Source organism: Tachysurus fulvidraco, chromosome 8 (genome assembly GCF_022655615.1).
Source record: "Tachysurus fulvidraco isolate hzauxx_2018 chromosome 8, HZAU_PFXX_2.0, whole genome shotgun sequence".
Classification (NCBI taxonomy): Eukaryota; Metazoa; Chordata; class Actinopteri; order Siluriformes; family Bagridae; genus Tachysurus; species Tachysurus fulvidraco.
In genome coordinates, this window is record NC_062525.1 from 21,671,865 (window position 1) to 21,689,218 (window position 17,354).

At 36.7% G+C, this 17,354-nt stretch overlaps 2 protein-coding genes across 2 annotated transcripts; one reads left to right on the top strand and one right to left on the bottom strand.

The window, feature by feature from the left end:
* Positions 1 to 6,093: 6,093 nt before the first annotated feature.
* On the bottom strand, positions 6,094 to 11,331 carry ppp1cab (protein phosphatase 1, catalytic subunit, alpha isozyme b). Its single transcript, XM_027159096.2, has 7 exons — positions 10,924 to 11,331; positions 10,332 to 10,463; positions 9,900 to 10,130; positions 9,513 to 9,617; positions 8,563 to 8,786; positions 8,136 to 8,270; positions 6,094 to 7,211 (listed from the first exon to the last, which is right to left on the bottom strand). The coding sequence occupies exons 1-7, from the start codon at positions 10,976 to 10,978 to the stop codon at positions 7,095 to 7,097; spliced, it is 999 nt and encodes a 332-aa protein (XP_027014897.1). The 5' UTR covers positions 10,979 to 11,331; the 3' UTR covers positions 6,094 to 7,094.
* Positions 11,332 to 12,596: 1,265 nt separating this feature from the next.
* pelo (pelota mRNA surveillance and ribosome rescue factor) lies at positions 12,597 to 17,128 on the top strand. The gene is made up of 13 exons (XM_027159022.2): positions 12,597 to 12,812; positions 13,408 to 13,500; positions 13,606 to 13,756; positions 13,992 to 14,082; positions 14,196 to 14,359; positions 14,716 to 14,776; positions 14,900 to 15,061; positions 15,220 to 15,266; positions 15,349 to 15,422; positions 15,548 to 15,619; positions 15,721 to 15,795; positions 16,619 to 16,650; positions 16,807 to 17,128. The coding sequence occupies exons 1-13, from the start codon at positions 12,772 to 12,774 to the stop codon at positions 16,899 to 16,901; spliced, it is 1,158 nt and encodes a 385-aa protein (XP_027014823.1). The 5' UTR covers positions 12,597 to 12,771; the 3' UTR covers positions 16,902 to 17,128.
* Positions 17,129 to 17,354: the final 226 nt, after the last annotated feature.

A 17,354-nucleotide genomic window follows, 5' to 3' on the forward strand; every position in this document is an offset into this window, starting at 1 on the left:
TTGCAAAACTGTGTAACGTTTTATACCACCACGACTCATCCTATTGGTTGAGCCTGATCATGGTGATGCCCCTGTATTCCGGCTCTTCGTTTATGGTTTTATGGGGCGTGGTTACTGCAAAGGATTCGGGACTTGGACAGGAACCCCGAGGACTTAGAGGGGGCTGAGGGGTTGCGACGAAATGAAAAGGAGAGCTGTTTTTGGAACATGCATGGTCAGTGGAATAAGGAGAGAGGAGAAGGTGAGAGAGTGAGGCAGAAGATGGGTAATGGCGGGAGGGGGGATCATGAGTGATGGCTCAACTGGCCCCTCAGGAGGTCAAAGGGGAAAGTGGGAAAATGCTAGCTGGTAAAAGGGTGCTAGAAGTTTCGTTATTTGCAACTAATATGAAAGTAGGGGCAACATGCTTAAAATGCCTCATATTTTTCAGCAAAGTACCTTCAAGGTTGAACCTTACATACATTACTATGATATATTAAATATATTTATTTATATTACATTTATATAGTATATTAAAATATAGTATTTGGATCAAGTAGGGTGTCATTCTGCAATTTCAGGAAAGCCTAAAGCCTAAAGTTTTATAGCATGATAAAGGACCTGCAGAGAGACAAATAACAACTATTATTACTATTGAGAGAAGAAAGAAAGAAAGAAAGAAAGAAAGAAAGAAAGAAAGAAAGAAAGAAAGAAAGAAAGAAAGAAAGAAAGAAAGAAAGAAAGAAAGAAAGTGTTAAATGTTGCCAGAGTGACCAGTCAGTTAGTTAGATGCAAAGAATGAAAGAGAAGACGAACAGACATAAGCATGCAGGACTGTCTCTCAATATGGGAGCCTACATAAGTAAGAGGAGGATCATATTTTATTTCTATTTTTTTACAGGGAGGGGGATAGGGCAAAAGACTTAAGAAGTGATATACTGAGCCTTGGAGGTGGACCCTAAAGCAGCTAATACACATTTCAACACTACTATGGATAGCACTTACATGTACACACACATGTGCAGCATATAGTAACGTGGTATGCCAATGCTCATTCAGTGCAAGTGAAGCTTTTAATAGTAAAGACAGCATGTGTGGAGTTGAGGTCGAGGTTGTAGATCTGAAAGACGAGCAAATGTATCAGTTGATTAATAATGAAATCATTCTTAAATGTTATCTGAATTTCACAACAATTTATACCTCATATACCAATGAGTTATAAATGTCAGGGGTCTGGTGAAATTAAAGAAGCAAACAATTTTTAAACAGATCTGTTCAGCCAACATAGCCTTTGCAATGTTGCAAATAGCAATTGGAAATGCAAAAGTATAAATTACAGCAAGCCAACAAAACTATAAACTAATGTTTATAGTGTAAGTAGAAACTATAAACTAATTTATTTGAACATTTGATTTGGAATAAGCTTTTCATTCTGGGTCAGGTGCATCAGTTATTATGCGTCTTTCATTATCAAGGCTACTTATTTATAAATGAACCCATAACCTATTGTGTATGGTTCTGTCAGCGTCATCTGGTATTTAACCAGGCTGAACTTGAATTTATTTAAAAAATATTGTGTAATGGAAGTTTTTTAAATCACCTACTGCTCAGTGGTGCAGCAAGTAATGTTTGTTCCACATAGCAGCCAGGTCTGAAGTTCAGTCTTGAGCTCCAGTTACCATTTGTACATTTTCACAAGTTTGTCTTATGTCTGTGTGGGTTTCCTCAGGTTCTCCAGTTCTCTCTCACCCCAAGAAAAAAAAAATCCCTTCCCCTTAGGTGTGAATGGGTGTGTGAATGTGTGTATGATGTTCTGAAATATCTCCTGGTATACATGTAGTGTATCTTGCCGGATAGACTACAGATCCACCACAAGCCTTACCTGGGAAAAGCAGTTACCAAAAGATTATTAGTTATTAAATGATATTTGATCAATTCGATCCATTTATTAAACAGAGATTGTCAGGGCCCAAAATTTAGTTCCCTTTCTTTTCTATAGGAAAAGATTCTCCTGATTCTCCTGTCCTGGCTTTTCAGCTGACCATTGTCGAATATTTCTGTCAAGAATTAGCAGCTGCTTTTGCGACACTTATGTTCCTGACAAAGTTAAAAATAACTGAAGACAAGCCAGGCAATGGCATACACACTATGTATTCACACTTGCTAATTAAAGCATCCAAATTTTGCATGGCTCCAATATTGCTTCAAAGACAAAAATGGTCAGCAGTCCCAATCTTTTTAATTAAATGTTGAACGCCAATCTGTAATGCTAATTAAATTTCTAACTAAATGATTCCCAGTTGGTAAAGTTCACACTTTCCCTCACAGTCACAGCCATATTATGTTTGCAGTAGGAGAGGACATGAAGAGCAAAATGTACAAGTGTCTTACTAGTACGGTCATGTGTGCCACTGTCTACAAGGATCTGAAGGTTTGTCAGGCATCAGTTTTTTATATATATATATATATATATACACACACACACACACACACACACACACACACACACACACACATATATATATGGTTCATCTTAAACACATAAAGCTACTTATCATTGACACATAAATGATCTTTTCAAATATGTTCAGTAGGCTGTTCCTGGTATGCAGTGGTTAGTGCCTAAAGTGGTCCAAGGAAGGACAACCAATGAACCAGCAACATTGGCATGGGCACCCAAGGCTTGCCCATCTGGTCTGACAGAAGAGCTACTGCAGAACAAATTGCTGAAAAAGTGAATGCTGGCTATAATATAAAGGTATCACACAATGTATCACAACTAGTGATGCGTATGGAGCTGCACAGGCACAAGAGAATCAGAACTGAACCATGGAGCAATGGAAGAAGGTGGTCTGATCTGATGAATCTTTGCTTTTTTTTATATTTTTATTTCACGTACCTGAAGAAGAGATGACACCAGGATGCACAGTGGGAAAGCAAGCTGGTGAAGGCAGTATGATTCTCTGGGTGTTCAGCTGGGAAACCTTGGGAAACATTTGAAACCATGTTGATGTTATTTTGACACATACCACCTACCTAAACATTGTTGCAGACCAAGTACACACCTTCATGGAAACAGTATTCCCTAATGGCTATGGCCTGTTTCAGTAGGATAGGATAGCGCTTCCTTCTTAAATGTGTGCATATATATATATATACATTTTGTCCAAACTGTAGTCCTGCACTGTATCTCCAATCTAAATCTGTAACTGGAATTGTAGTGAGATGTCAGATTTACACATCCAATCAAATTATTTCCAATTACTACTGTATAAAATGTAAGTTCTGTGAATGTTCAAACTTGACCCAAACTTGACATTTTTACGATTAAGGATCTAGGATTTATTAGGCATTCCCTGCCAAGAATTTATTAGCTGTTGACAGACAGTTGAATTTGATTATGTGTTGATAACACTTAGAAAATGACACCTTAAATAGCATAAATATGATTTAACAGCAGATCAACTATGTAAATGTAGCCTGCTCATGAGGTGGATTAGCAAGGTTGCTGCTTATTCAATAATTTCTAGACTCCATTTCCTGCAGTGAAGCTGCAGTCAAGGCTTAAATCAAGAGTCTGCAAACCAAAAAGAAGTGTCGGAAGCAGACCTGATTCTCACTCTTACTCATTTTCTACCGCTTATCCGAACTACCTCGGGTTATGGGGAGCCTGTGCCTATCCCAGGCGTCATCTGGCATCAAGGCAGGATACACCCTGGACGGAGTGCCAACCCATCGCAGGGCACACACTCTCATTCACTCACGCAATCACACACTATGTACTACGGACAATTTTCCAGAGATGCCAATCAACCTACCAGTCAACCTACCAGTCTTTGGACTGGGGGAGGAAACCAGAGTACCCGGAGGAAACCCCCGAGGCACGGGGAGAACATGCAAACTCAGCACACACAAGGCGGAGGCAGGAATCGAACCCCGACCCTGGAGGTGTGAGGCGAACGTGCTACCCGCTAAGCCACCGTGCCCCCCAAGACCTGATTCTTCTTTATTTAGTTATTTTTTTCAAAATACTAACTTGCTGCCAAAGAGGAACACAAAGTTACTTTAAGCACATTCTGTCTTGGGTTTCCATGATCCCATTAGCTAGTACACTGACTTATCAGGAATGCTAAGATTAGATGAAGCTAAATCCAATTTCAACAAATCGAACTAGCCTTTCAACTCTTTGCAATCTCATGACGTACACATTGTACACAGTTGATGACACCTTAAACACCACTATACAATTGAGATGAGGCCTCAACAGTGTCAATGTGTATAGAGGTCCAAGAAATAACCTTATGACCTAAAGACCAAAATAAACTAGACTTCAACAAATATGGTCCAGGAAGCTTGGGCCACCAAAGGATTTTGTTTTAGCATTCTCCACCCTAGACTTAAGACAACTCATTGCCATCTTGTTAAAAACCCAACCCACTGTGATTGGGTGCAATAATTTCTGCCAACAGTGAATGTTTTAAAATGTTTAAAATGATATGGTGTGATACACTTCAGAAATAAAGGATCATCAGGCTTCTTTAAGTGCTTCCTGCAAAGGAAATAATATGCAATAGAGTTCTACAAGGAAGCTTTAGAACGTACCGTGGAGAGACAAGTAGGTTTTGCTTTTCTTCCTAAAAATGTTAATATGTCAAGCCATATGTGATTTAAACCTAATCCAATGTCAAAAGCATGTTAGAGGAAGTAGTTGGTAACTTCTTGGTTTTGTTGTTATTGGTGTGAGATATCATGTTGTTAATTAAATGAAAAAACAACATGATTTTTATAATCATCAAAATAAGCAAAGATTTACTGGATATTGCAAATTTGGATTTGTGTTTTCTTTTTATTGATCACAGAGTTTGTCAGCATTACATATGAGGGAAAAATAAATAATGTATGAAAACTCAAAACTGTTTGATTTCATTAGTGAGTGCCAACCAGGTCAACAGTTGAATGACATGAAGAGTAATTATTGATCTCTAATACAGAAGAGACTTGGGCTGCTTTGTGTGAGACTGGCATTTAAGATCCTTGAGTAGTTACTGAATGTTAATTAGAGACGGTTAATTGGTGGTGTTGAAGCTTCATTACTAGGAGCGAAAGAGGGATTTTAGGAAAGGGAATTTACAGGAAGTTAAATAAGAAGGATAATGGTGCTTCAGGCTTTCTCCCATACTTCTTAACCCTGAGGTGGGTGGCTGTGTCACATCACAGCTGCAAGGACCTCAGTTTGATACTGAGCTCAAGTTACGATCTGTGTGGAGCTTCACATGTTTTCCCTGTGTCCATGAGGGTTTCCTCCCACCTCCCAAAACTGGTGACTCTAAATTGCCACTATGTGTGAATGAGTGTGTGAATGCTTGTGAGCATGCTGCCTGGAAATGAGCTGGTATCCCATTCAGGGTGTATATTCCTGCCCTGCTTCCAGTGTTCCTCAGACAGGTTCTGGATCCAACATGACTCTTTCCACAATAAAAAGCTGACTGGGAAAAAATATTTTCTATCAATATCATTAGATTTGGCAGAACTGTAGCCAATATGTTTATTTGGGAAAGGAACGGCTGCTTAGAACATAATAGCGCTTAATGTGTTTTGTTTCTGTATATTACTGATATCCACCATCAAATGCACATAGTCCATCTAATATAAACGTATAAAAGTGCCTCTAATGCTCCATATCTATTTAGGGTAGTCTAAATGAAGTATAACATATTAAATAGAAATAGTCAGCTATACATAAATCATTAGGTCAAGTCAAAAAAGCTACAAAAATTAAAAAGGTATTATACTCATTGGCCATTTTTATTAGAATTACCAAATTATGTGGCAGCTGTGCAATGCTTAAAATATTCAGGTACAGGCCATGAGCTTCAGTTAATGTTCATTAATTAATTAATACCAGAATTGGGGGAAATGTGACCCACGATGTTGACCATAGAATGGCTGTAGGGGCTGGAAAAACATGGCTGAAGTTTTTACATGAACTAAGAATTTAAGTCACTGAGGTCTTAGTACAATCTATTCTACAGGCAGTATGTACATGTTACGCTCTAATTATCCCAAATGCAGATGAATTTGTGTGCTGATCCCAAAATGTACAAGGGAATCCTATGCATTAATTTGGCTTTTTATTATTACTATTGTTGGCAACAACAGATACAACAAGGAGAGGATTATTTATATATAAAAAAAGAAAAGAAAGAGAAATTTGTTTTACTTTAGATAAAAATATTTTCAATATCAAATCATATACTGTATGACCAATTAATTGCACACCATCATTTTACAATTAGTCGGAAACAAAACCAAATCTATATTCATCAATTATTTCTTGTAAGAGATTCTCACTTTATTGTCCAAGTTCATGAATAACTACAAAACAATGAAGAGATTTTCTTATTCAAGTAAACGTGCTGTACAAATCTAACATACGAGGTTGAAAAGATCCCTACTCAAAGAGACATTAAAGCTCATTGCTCACATCAGTAAAGGAAGTATATGTGAAGAAAAACGTGAGAATGCCAAAAAGATATTTTGTACAAATGGGTCAATTTTGTCCCGGCCCGTCTACGCGAGTTTTAAGCTGAAGAATTAAAAAAAACACACACGCATCTTTTCCTAAATTTCAGCACGCTGTCTGCTGATGAAACAGGAAACATACACACTTCACATTTAAGAGTGGCAGTGATAAAACACACATACATATGCACAGACACACACGTATGCACATACATGTAGAGCGATTGCTTCAGGAGATAAAGGTGTGTCGGACCCTGAGACTCAAGAGGGAAAAAATTGCTTAGGTCCAATTAAAAAAAAAATCCCTAAATGGGACTTGTGTTTATTTCTATACATCTATGATGAAGAAATGAGATAGAAGGTAAAAAATAAAGGGATCTTAAACTACCCCTAGACAGAAACCCTACAAACGCAAACGCACACAAACATACTATCGCATTCATGATTGGTCAAATTTAAAAAAATAAAATAAAAACAACATTCGCAGCAAGAAGAAAGAAATGTGAAAGACGAGGAATAAAAGGAGAGGTAGACTGAAAGAAGCAGGAGAAGGAGAAAGTGTGCGCGCGGTGTGTGTTGCATGAGGGTTTGTGTTATTTCTTGGGTTTGCCTCCCTTGGCAGCGTTTCTTGGTGGTGTTACAGGTCGGCCGTATCCAAACGCTCCAGCACCACTATATGCTAACGTCTTCTTGTCAGCAGGCTTCAAGATCTGAGAAGGAACGAAGCACAAAAAGACAGAAAATGTTACATTATAGGGGTTAAAGAATAGTTTAGATTATGTCCTGTAATTAGAGATTTAATTGACTGATTTTACATGACACATCTACAGAAAATAAAACACACCACTACACATGTACAAAAGCAGAGTTACCTAAAAATGTTTATTGATTTTTTGTTTGCTTTTAATGAAATCGGGTCTGAACGTTTTCAGTAAGCTTAAATAAAGTCAAACCGACACTACCCTGTTAAATAAAAAAAGAAAAACTTGTATACAAATTTTTGATGTGAAGAAACACAGGAGCTCAAAGGACTTGCTGACTCTAATCAGATCTAATTTGAATCTAGTAATGCCTAAAAACTGTACATGTGGCCAGACAGCTTGGAGCGTGCAATGATCAAAGAGAGTAATAAATTATTTACTAATTTATATTATTAAACAGCAGGTGCTGGATCTTCCCTTTTATGGCTTACAGCAATGTGTAAGCAGCCCAGAACATACTCAGTTTATATGGTGCCACTTTTTTTTGTCAGAATTAACTGATTCATTATATTTGTTTCAATTTATGGGATTATTTTGTTTATATTTTAGTTTAATGCTAAGAATATACATACAGGAAACAAATGGCCAAATCTCTAGTCATTTCCGCTTATGCAGAAACAAAGCGCCAAGATCTGAAACAGCAGTCTATAACCACTGGGTGTCAGTGTAGAGCTTCATCATTATAGGGGTCACAACTTCATGACAAAAATAAGTGAAAAACAGTGCTTACAAACTTGTAACAAATTTAAGTCAAAAACTAATCCATCATGTTAAAACACTCCAGTGTAGTAAAAATGACAGGTGAATACTGTGCAACATTTGCTCAGAAGCAGGATAATGAGTGGGAAGAGGAGTGTGATGAACTTTAATTACCTGGAAGGAACACATGAGTGTCTCATCCACGCTCATCATGGCGCCTGCGTTGTCAAATTCGCCACAATAGTTTGGGGCTGAGAAGAGTGTCACCAGCTGCCGCTTCGCAAAGAATTCGTATCCATCTTCCACCACCTGAACACATACAAACACACAGGAGTCTGTCTTATGAAGCACACAAACATCAGCAAATTTACACTAAATAATTCAAATGATGGCAATTTATTACAAAGCTAATTTACCATGCTTACAGATAAAAAATTTCATTAAATGTCTTCTCTATTGAAGATGTGCCTTTGAAAATTAAAATACCAGATATTAAGCATATTAAAATAACTAAAGCTATGCAAGTAACTTAAAATGTTGCGGACCTTTTTTTTTTTTCTTAACGCTTAATATTCAAATCTTGTTCACTTGAGAGTCAGACCTGATGCGCTCTGCAGATGAGGTCCATGTCATGTTTGTTCAAGAACTTGGCAACAATATCAGCCCCGAAGGTGAAAGAGACACCACGATCATTTTCGCCCCAGCCTGTCACGTCTTTATCAGGGTCAGCCCACAACAGGTCACACAGCAGCCCCTGATCTGGGACATCAGTGGGTCTCATAACACGCCGGATCTGCTCCATTGACTGCAAGTCTGGAGAAAGGCCTGAAAAGAAAGAAAGAAGAAGATAACCTATACCCCTTTCCACCAAAAAGAGCCGGGTGCTGGTTCAGAGTTAGTGCTGGTTCAAAATTGGTTCCACTGGCGATCATTTCTAAGAACCGGTTTGCCTTTCCATCGGCTAGAGAGCCATCGCAGAGCCGAGTCTGACATCACTGTATACGTGTCACATTTAACTTTAGTGCAGCAGCGAAAAACACAAACACAACATCAACAATGGCGGATGTTGCTTTACTGTTAATGCTCATGGCTTTGTGAACCTACATTGGCATGCAAACTGCCACCTTCTTCTCTGGAGTATGGAACAGAAACAATCTGTTTTTGGCTTGGCTTTTGATGACGCTCCTATAGTAATAACTAGATTAATTGCGCATAAATGAAAGTTTTATCTTTAAAAAAAGGTTTTATCAATTCATTCTTTAAAATGTAGAAAATTATTTTTTATTTTAATTTTTTTAAACTTCCTTTTAAACAACTCACTGGGGTAAAATCTCCCTATATATTAACTACATACAAGCTATGCCTGTATACTGCCATGAAGCCACTTTCACAAGGATTACATGTAAAGCATGCTGTTGGGTGAGAAAAAGTATGTAAATAGCCTCACAAAAGAAAAGTTTTGTAAGAGACATCTGTTGATTCTCTCAGCCCACAGTGTGAGACTGAACAAGACTTCTGCCATTTTTTAGAGGACTTTGGGTTATGCCTTACCTCCATGGCAGCAGAAAATCTTCTCATCAACAATAGCTGCCACAGGTAGGCAGTTGAAGCAGTCTGTGAAGGTCTTCCACAGTTTAATATTGTAGCGTCTTTTACCTGCAATCAGAAACAGCGTTTCCATGGTTACAAGGTGAAGTAATCGGGTATCGAAAGGTGACTAAGGTAACACTAATCTTCAACTCTTTTGGGACATAAAACAAATGAAAAACTTTCAAATAATTACAGATGATAGAATATATTATGCTAAATAAATAGATAAACTAAACAAGAAAAAAGTGTATTCCTCAAAAAGCAATTGCATATTAGAAAGCGCACCACCCAAAAAAAAAAAAAAAAAAGATAAATTGTAGTATACATGCAAAGTGCAAACACGCTCACACTCGTCATAGAAGCCATATATCCTGTTGATGGAAGCACACTCATGGTTTCCTCTCAGCAAAAAAAAGTTTTCTGGGTATTTAATCTTGTAGGCCAACAACAAGCAGATAGTCTCCAAAGACTGCTTTCCTCTATCCACGTAGTCTCCCAAAAACAGGTAGTTGCTCTCCGGGGGGTATCCTCCATACTCAAACAGCCTAAGCAGGTCGTAGTACTGACCATGTACATCACCTAAAAACAAGTGAAACAGAGAGACAATGATGCTTAATTATATTAACAATTTTGCGATTATTTACCAATGTATTATATAACGATCACACTGTGGCATGCAAGTATACGTATAATGATCAGCCAAACCTGTGATTGGATTGTAAGACAAATAATATTCTTAAGATCTCATAAGATTTTTAAATAATTAGAAGAAAAGTTTACCACAAATTTTCAGAGGTGCCTCCAGCTCAAGAAGGATGGGCTGGCTGAGGAAAATCTCCCTGGATTTAAGACAGAGCCCACGGATTTCATTCTCAGTCAGCTGCACATTTTTACCAGGTCTGGAGCCTTTGACTAATCAAAATAAATAAATAAATAAATAAATAAACACGCAAAGATATAAACACACATTTTATTTATATACACACATATACGTGCGGATATATATATATATATATATATATATATATATATATATATATACACATATACACACACACATATATACACATACACACATATATACACATACACACATATACATACACATATATCTACATACACACGTGACTAATATATATATATATATATATATATATATATATATATATATATATACATATATATATATACATGTGTGTGTACCCAGCGTTTGATAGATGGAGGGATAAATGATAAATACAGACATGTAGTCTGTTTCATTTTTAATAATACACAAGACAGATTAATGAACTTTCAGGTTTTATGAGCCTATTATATATATAAAGCTAAGGAAGAAACACGAATGTTTATGTCTCTCATAAGCGTTACTTACCTTCCAGAAGACGCTGGATGATAGAATCGATGTTTAATTTGTCTGATTCGGTCATTTTTCGTCTTTTATTCCTTTTTACCCCTCAACGTGAAAGATTACCTCAGAATTTAGAGAGCAAGCTAACCTGCTAGCAACAGGAGGAAGCTCGCGCACACCCGGCCTCGCGCTGGCTCTCCCTCACGCGACACGATTGAAAAAAAAGAATCTTAAAAAAACACACAAATCAGAACTAAACAGAAGCAGATAACTTTACAGTTGATAACCCAATTCGATTATAGGACGGTAACAATATTTAATTTATAGAAAGTCTCGTCGTTTTCACTAGTTCAACCGTATTTAAAATAAAAAAAAAAAAACTACAGCGCCGTCTGCACAACTAGCGCGTCAAACCCATTTCCGGTCTCATCTACCGCTTTAGGGCTCTGTGGTGGTATCACTTCCGGTTGCGTCACGTCACCTCAATTGCTCCATAAAACAGCAAATTTACTGTCATTTTAAATTAGATTTATATAATTCGTCGTAATCGTAAGGGGTCAGGAACAGTACACATGAGGGAGGTGGTATAGGAAAAAAACCAACAGATTAAAAGCAGATTTACTGTGTTCTCATCTGAAGTTTAGTGTTCAAACTCTGTGTTCACTATTAACTCTCTGTATTTACTATAAACTCTGTGTAAACTTTCTGTATTCAATATAAACTCTCTGTGTTCACTATAAACTCTCTGTTCACTATTAACTCTCTGTATTTACTATAAACTCCCTGTGTTCACTATATTATAGTGAACACAGAGATTATAGTGAACACAGGGAGTTTATAGTAAAACTCTGTGTTCACTATAAACTCTCTGTATTCACTATAAACACTCGGTATTCACTATAAACACTCGGTATTCACTATAAACTGTTCACTATAAACACTCGGTATTTACTATAAACTCTCTGTGTTCACTATAAACACTCGGTATTCACTATAAACTCTCGATCTGTATTCAGTATAAACTCTCTGTATTCACTATAAAAACTCTGTATTCACTATAAACTCTCTGTATTCACTATAAACTCTGTATTCACTATAAACACTCGGTATTCACTATAAAAACTTTGTATTCACTATAAAAAAAACTTTTTCTCTTTATGTCTGTCTGTTTCTGTGTGTCTCTCTCCTTGTCTTTGTCTCTCTCTCACTTCAAATAAACATTCATATACAGAAAAGTTGACTGTATGAACTATCATGATTTTTTCATGCAGTCACTATTTGTCTTAGATTATGTGCAAATCCCTGTAAATGGGCTGTTAATATGGAAGCAATAACATATTAGAACGTGTTCAAGAAGATCAATAAAAATAATAATAGATTATTAAGATTTTATAAGATTTAATAATAATAAATCTATTTTAATATAGACAAAAGGTATAACAGTTATCAAGCAAATAGGTCATAGCTATTAATTCAAATGATGCGCCATTTTTATTTCTTTATTTGTTTATTTTTGTCCCCACATATTTTATCAATGTGTATGTTAATGCTAATGCATACACAAATCTGTGTTAGAATGTATTAATTCATCTATACAGTAAACAGCATTAATGTTTGCATATGAACTATTTGCGAAATAAAATAATTTTAAACAAGTCTGCAATAAAACAAGCAGGCGAATTTAGTTCCGGCTTCTGCCTTCGTGTCGCTTCCGGATGACGCAACACCTCCGCGACAGCTCGAACAGTTTGGTGATTCATTTTGGAGCGATGGCCGGGAAATGTCAAGCAAAACGATGTGAAAACAGTCGTAGTAACACGCTTAACTTTGCTTAACGGTATAATTATAGACTAACAGGAATATCGAGCAAGTATGAAGTTGGTTAATAAAGACATCGAGAAAGATAATGCCGGGTAAGTGCATTTGACAAGTCAAAATGTATACGGGTCGTGTCCCAAATACACAAATAGTGCACTAATTACTCACCGGATATATAGGATATATAGCTCTTCCTATATCACTTCCTTAAGGAACTATTTACTATTTAGTAGGCAACTATTTGTAATTAAACCTAATCCAAATAAATGTAACTCTGTCACATATTGTAACAATGATGACATGGGATTTAATACTCTATAGTGCCCGTGAGTGGGAAATAGTGAGAGATTGAGCCTGGTTAATCTGATCACATTGTTGTGGCAAATCGTGTCATTATTGGATATTTTGTTCACTATGTCAGAAAATGATTATGTTTGATATCCCATGTAGTGCAAATGTGTAGGAAGTAGGGAGCTATTTGGGACTGAGCCTAGAACATACACAATCCCTGTTATTGGACATATAGATGCAGAGTGTAAAATACTGCATTTGGTACCCTATGTAATGCACTTGTATAGTAATTAGGGAGCAGTTTGGGACTGATCCTGGATAAATAAAATGTATAGATGTTGTTGTGGTTTATTCTTTAATTAGATTTGTTTTGTGTGTTACTGAAATTGTATTTGTCAGTCAGGTGACACTGATCCCAGAGGAAGCAGAGGACATGTGGCACACTTATAATCTGGTGCAAGTGGGCGACAGCCTGAGAGCATCCACCATCAGGTACCGTAGCCACATGCACACTTTTTCACATACTTCATTATTATGTGCTTGACTAAAGACCTACTTTTATTTATTTATTTTTGATTCTGCTCATGTCCCAAACAGGAAGGTACAGACGGAGTCATCCACAGGCAGTGTGGGAAGCTCGCGGGTGCGCACCATGCTCACCATCTGTGTTGAGACCATTGACTTTGACTCACAGGCATGCCAGCTGAGAGTCAAAGGCACCAACATCGTGGAGAACCAGTATGTCAAGGTCTGGCTTGTTTCATTGATAAGAGAAATATGAGACAGTTGAGAATCTTAGAATGTGTCCCTTTAATGCACTAATAATCATTTTATAGCTGTTGTTTACAATAAAGTGATCGACAACAAGAATCCAGAATTCAACAGCACTGTGTTCAGTGCTCTGTTTGAAAGTATAATCAAAACTGCTGCAAGAAATCCACTCATCCTTTTGTGTGTGTGTGTGTGTGTGTTTGTTTGGTCAGATGGGTGCCTACCATACCATCGAGCTGGAGCTCAACAGAAAGTTCACTCTTGCAAAGAAAGTGTGGGACAGCGTTGTGCTCGATCGCATCGGTACACTTCTCTAGAATGTATTTTAGTAGCATAATTACTAGTGTTATAAACTGATGCTTTTAATGTGTTAAAAAAGTAAAGTGCTGATTTGATTCTGACCTCTGATACCACAGAGCAGGCATGTGACCCGGCACAGAAGGCAGACGTGGCAGCCGTGGTGATGCAGGAAGGTTTGGCCAACCTGGTACTGGTGACTCCAGCCATGACACTGCTGCGAGCCAAAGTGGAGGTCACCATTCCACGCAAGAGGAGGGGCAGCTGTGCTCAGCATGAAAAGGTCAAGACAGCACACAAAAAAACAAGCAAAAAAAAACAACAACTGTTGAACCAGGAGTCCAACATGAAAAAAATACAGAACATCATTTATTAGGGGGCCAAGCACCTAAGATGCCTAGACAGCTATATTAGAATTGTTTTTTCTTCTTCTTTAATAATAATAATAATAATAATAATAATAATATACTGATGGATATTATTATTATTATTATTATTATTATTATTATTATTATTATTATTATTATTAGAAAAGAAGAAGAAATATTCTTTTAAGAAGAAGCAGTCTTTTGCAGCTTTCTTATAGAAAATTGTGGCCAATCAGAATCCAGAATTCAACACTTTTTTTCACCGTTTCAGGCACTGGACCGATTCTATGAAGCTGTCATGCAGGGAATTCTGAGACACTTCAACTTTGATGGTGAGGCTCGACTTTGTAGGAGGTTTTATTATTAAACCTGTAAAGTTATTTATCACACTCATCTATTCCTCTCTCTCTCTCTCTCTCTCTCTCTCTCTCTCTCTCTCTTTTTCTCTCTCTTAGTGGTGAAGTGTATACTGGTGGCAAGTCCAGGTTTTGTTAAAGATCAGTTCATCACGTACCTCTTCAAAGAAGCGGTGAGGCAGGAGTGCAAGGTTCTGCTGGAGAACAGGCCCAAATTCATGCTAGTGCATGCATCATCAGGACACAAGTACTCTCTCAAAGGTTCGCATTAGTTTGCATTTGTTTAGTACACCATATAAAAAAACACTGATAAATCTGTGCGTTAATTTTACCATTTGTTAATTTATATGCTTAGTTACATGATCTCTAGCTACCGTAAAAACTGTTTTATTATTAAATGTTTGATTTTGTTTCCACAGAGGTTCTGTCGGATCCGGCCGTCACAAGCCGACTATCTGATACAAAGGTATGATCATCTGGGTCATGTGTAATTCAGAATAGTCATTTTATTATTTACCACTGAAATCTGTGTGCGTTTGTGTGTGTAGGCTGCAGGTGAGGTAAAAGCTTTGGAGGATTTTTACAAGATGCTGCAACATGAACCTGATCGAGCTTTCTACGGGTCAGCCGCCATTTAATTCTCATTCTATGTGTGTGTCTCTGTGTGTGTGATCAGATCATCTTCTTTTGTAACAAAAAGAATTCTGTCCTTATTATTATTGAAAAGTAAGAGTTTTCTTATCACAGCCTGGCACACGTGGAAAAAGCGAGTGAAGCATTAGCCGTGGACATCCTGTTGATCAGCGATCAGCTGTTCAGGTGACGTACACATTGGCATTTTTGTTACATTAGCATGGTTCCTGTCAGTATGGAAAATGTGCATACATGGTTTAACTGAAGCATTCTATAATCTGTTTCAGACATCAAGACGTAGCCACTCGAAGCCGATACGTCCGGCTTGTGGATAACGTGAGGGACAACGGTGGAACAGTCAGGTAAAAAAAAAAGAACAAAATTAGAGGTCTGATGTTAAGGCACTAACATACATTTATGATCAGGTAGTGTTTGTGGGGAAAAAAATAAAATATATGTGTGTGTGTGTGTACGTACACCTCCTCACCATGAAACACATCTTGTACGTTTTGAGCTTTCTACTATACCAGAGCATTACAATTTACAATTTACATTACAATTGTTGCTATGACTGCATCTTTTCACTCGCTTCTTATCACTTTTGATGAACCCATTTCTTCACTGCTCAATACAATTCAATTACATCACTTCATCGAGTGACACGGTAGCAAATACATTTTTTGTTATATGTTGCCATGGTTACGGAGTATAAGGTGAAACGATTTAGCGATTACATTTCTGACAGGAAATGTCAGATGAAATGCTGTGATGAAATGTGAACTTATTATGTTGAGTAGTATTCTGTATTGTATTCATTACTTTTTTCTTTTAATGGTTAAAAAATGATCTTTTTTGTATTTCATTATATAAGTATTAGTTATATATATATATTAGTTAAATATTAGCATCAATGATTTATTGAAATCTTTAGTTTCCAGGATTTTCTCCTGCTCTTCTGTGAGCTTGGATGGGGAAGGTAGCTAGCACCATGTAGTTATTTAAAGGTCTTCAGTTCTGGATATTGTGAAATGCTGTTTTAGAATTTACAGTGAGGCTTAATGTAAAAAAAAAAAAATAATAATAATTTTATTAAAAAAGTAATTAGGTCAGAATACAATCTGTATTTTGTATATATTTCTAGTCTGCTACTAACTTATTTCTATTTTTATTGTTTCTTTTCTAAAGGGTATTTTCAAGCTTGCATGTCTCCGGAGAACGTAAGTTTATCTCTTTTATTTACATTTCATTGGTTAAAATGTATAAATTAATAACCTCAGTGTTTCTCTCTGTCTGTCTCTCTCTCTCTCTTTTTCTCTTTCTCTCGCTGTCTGATTGGCTCATCCTCTTTTTCTTTTTATCTCTGTCTCTTGCAGAGTTAAATCAGCTCAGCGGCGTGGCAGCCATCTTGCGTTTCCCAATTGCTGATCTCTCTGACACAGAGGAACACAGCAGCTCTGATGAAGATTGATGAAAAGATTAGATCATCTTTATAATAATAATAATAATAATAATAATAATAATAATAATAATAATAATAATTAGATAAAATCAGATAATTGACATGGAGTTTTTGGGTGCCCAAGAAAAGAAATTGAAAGAACAAACCAAGCAAATGTAGCTTTTGTTTTAATTTCGACTGTAAATAATATGAACATGTTACTTTCAATAAAACAGCTGCAGCATTTGAAAAATGTACAGAAGTTCTGTTGGATTCATGGTACATGACCATTAATAGTAAGAATGTGTAAGTGTCTTTTTAAAAGCAAGTATCTTCAAGTTTCATAAGTCTCATTTTAGCCAGATAGTTAACAGTACAAATGAAGATAATTAATTTTATAGAATATAATCTTAAAATTTACCAAGAATCATGTCAGGTTAGCCTATGGTAGCTAACTGAATTGCAATTAGCAGTGAGAAATGA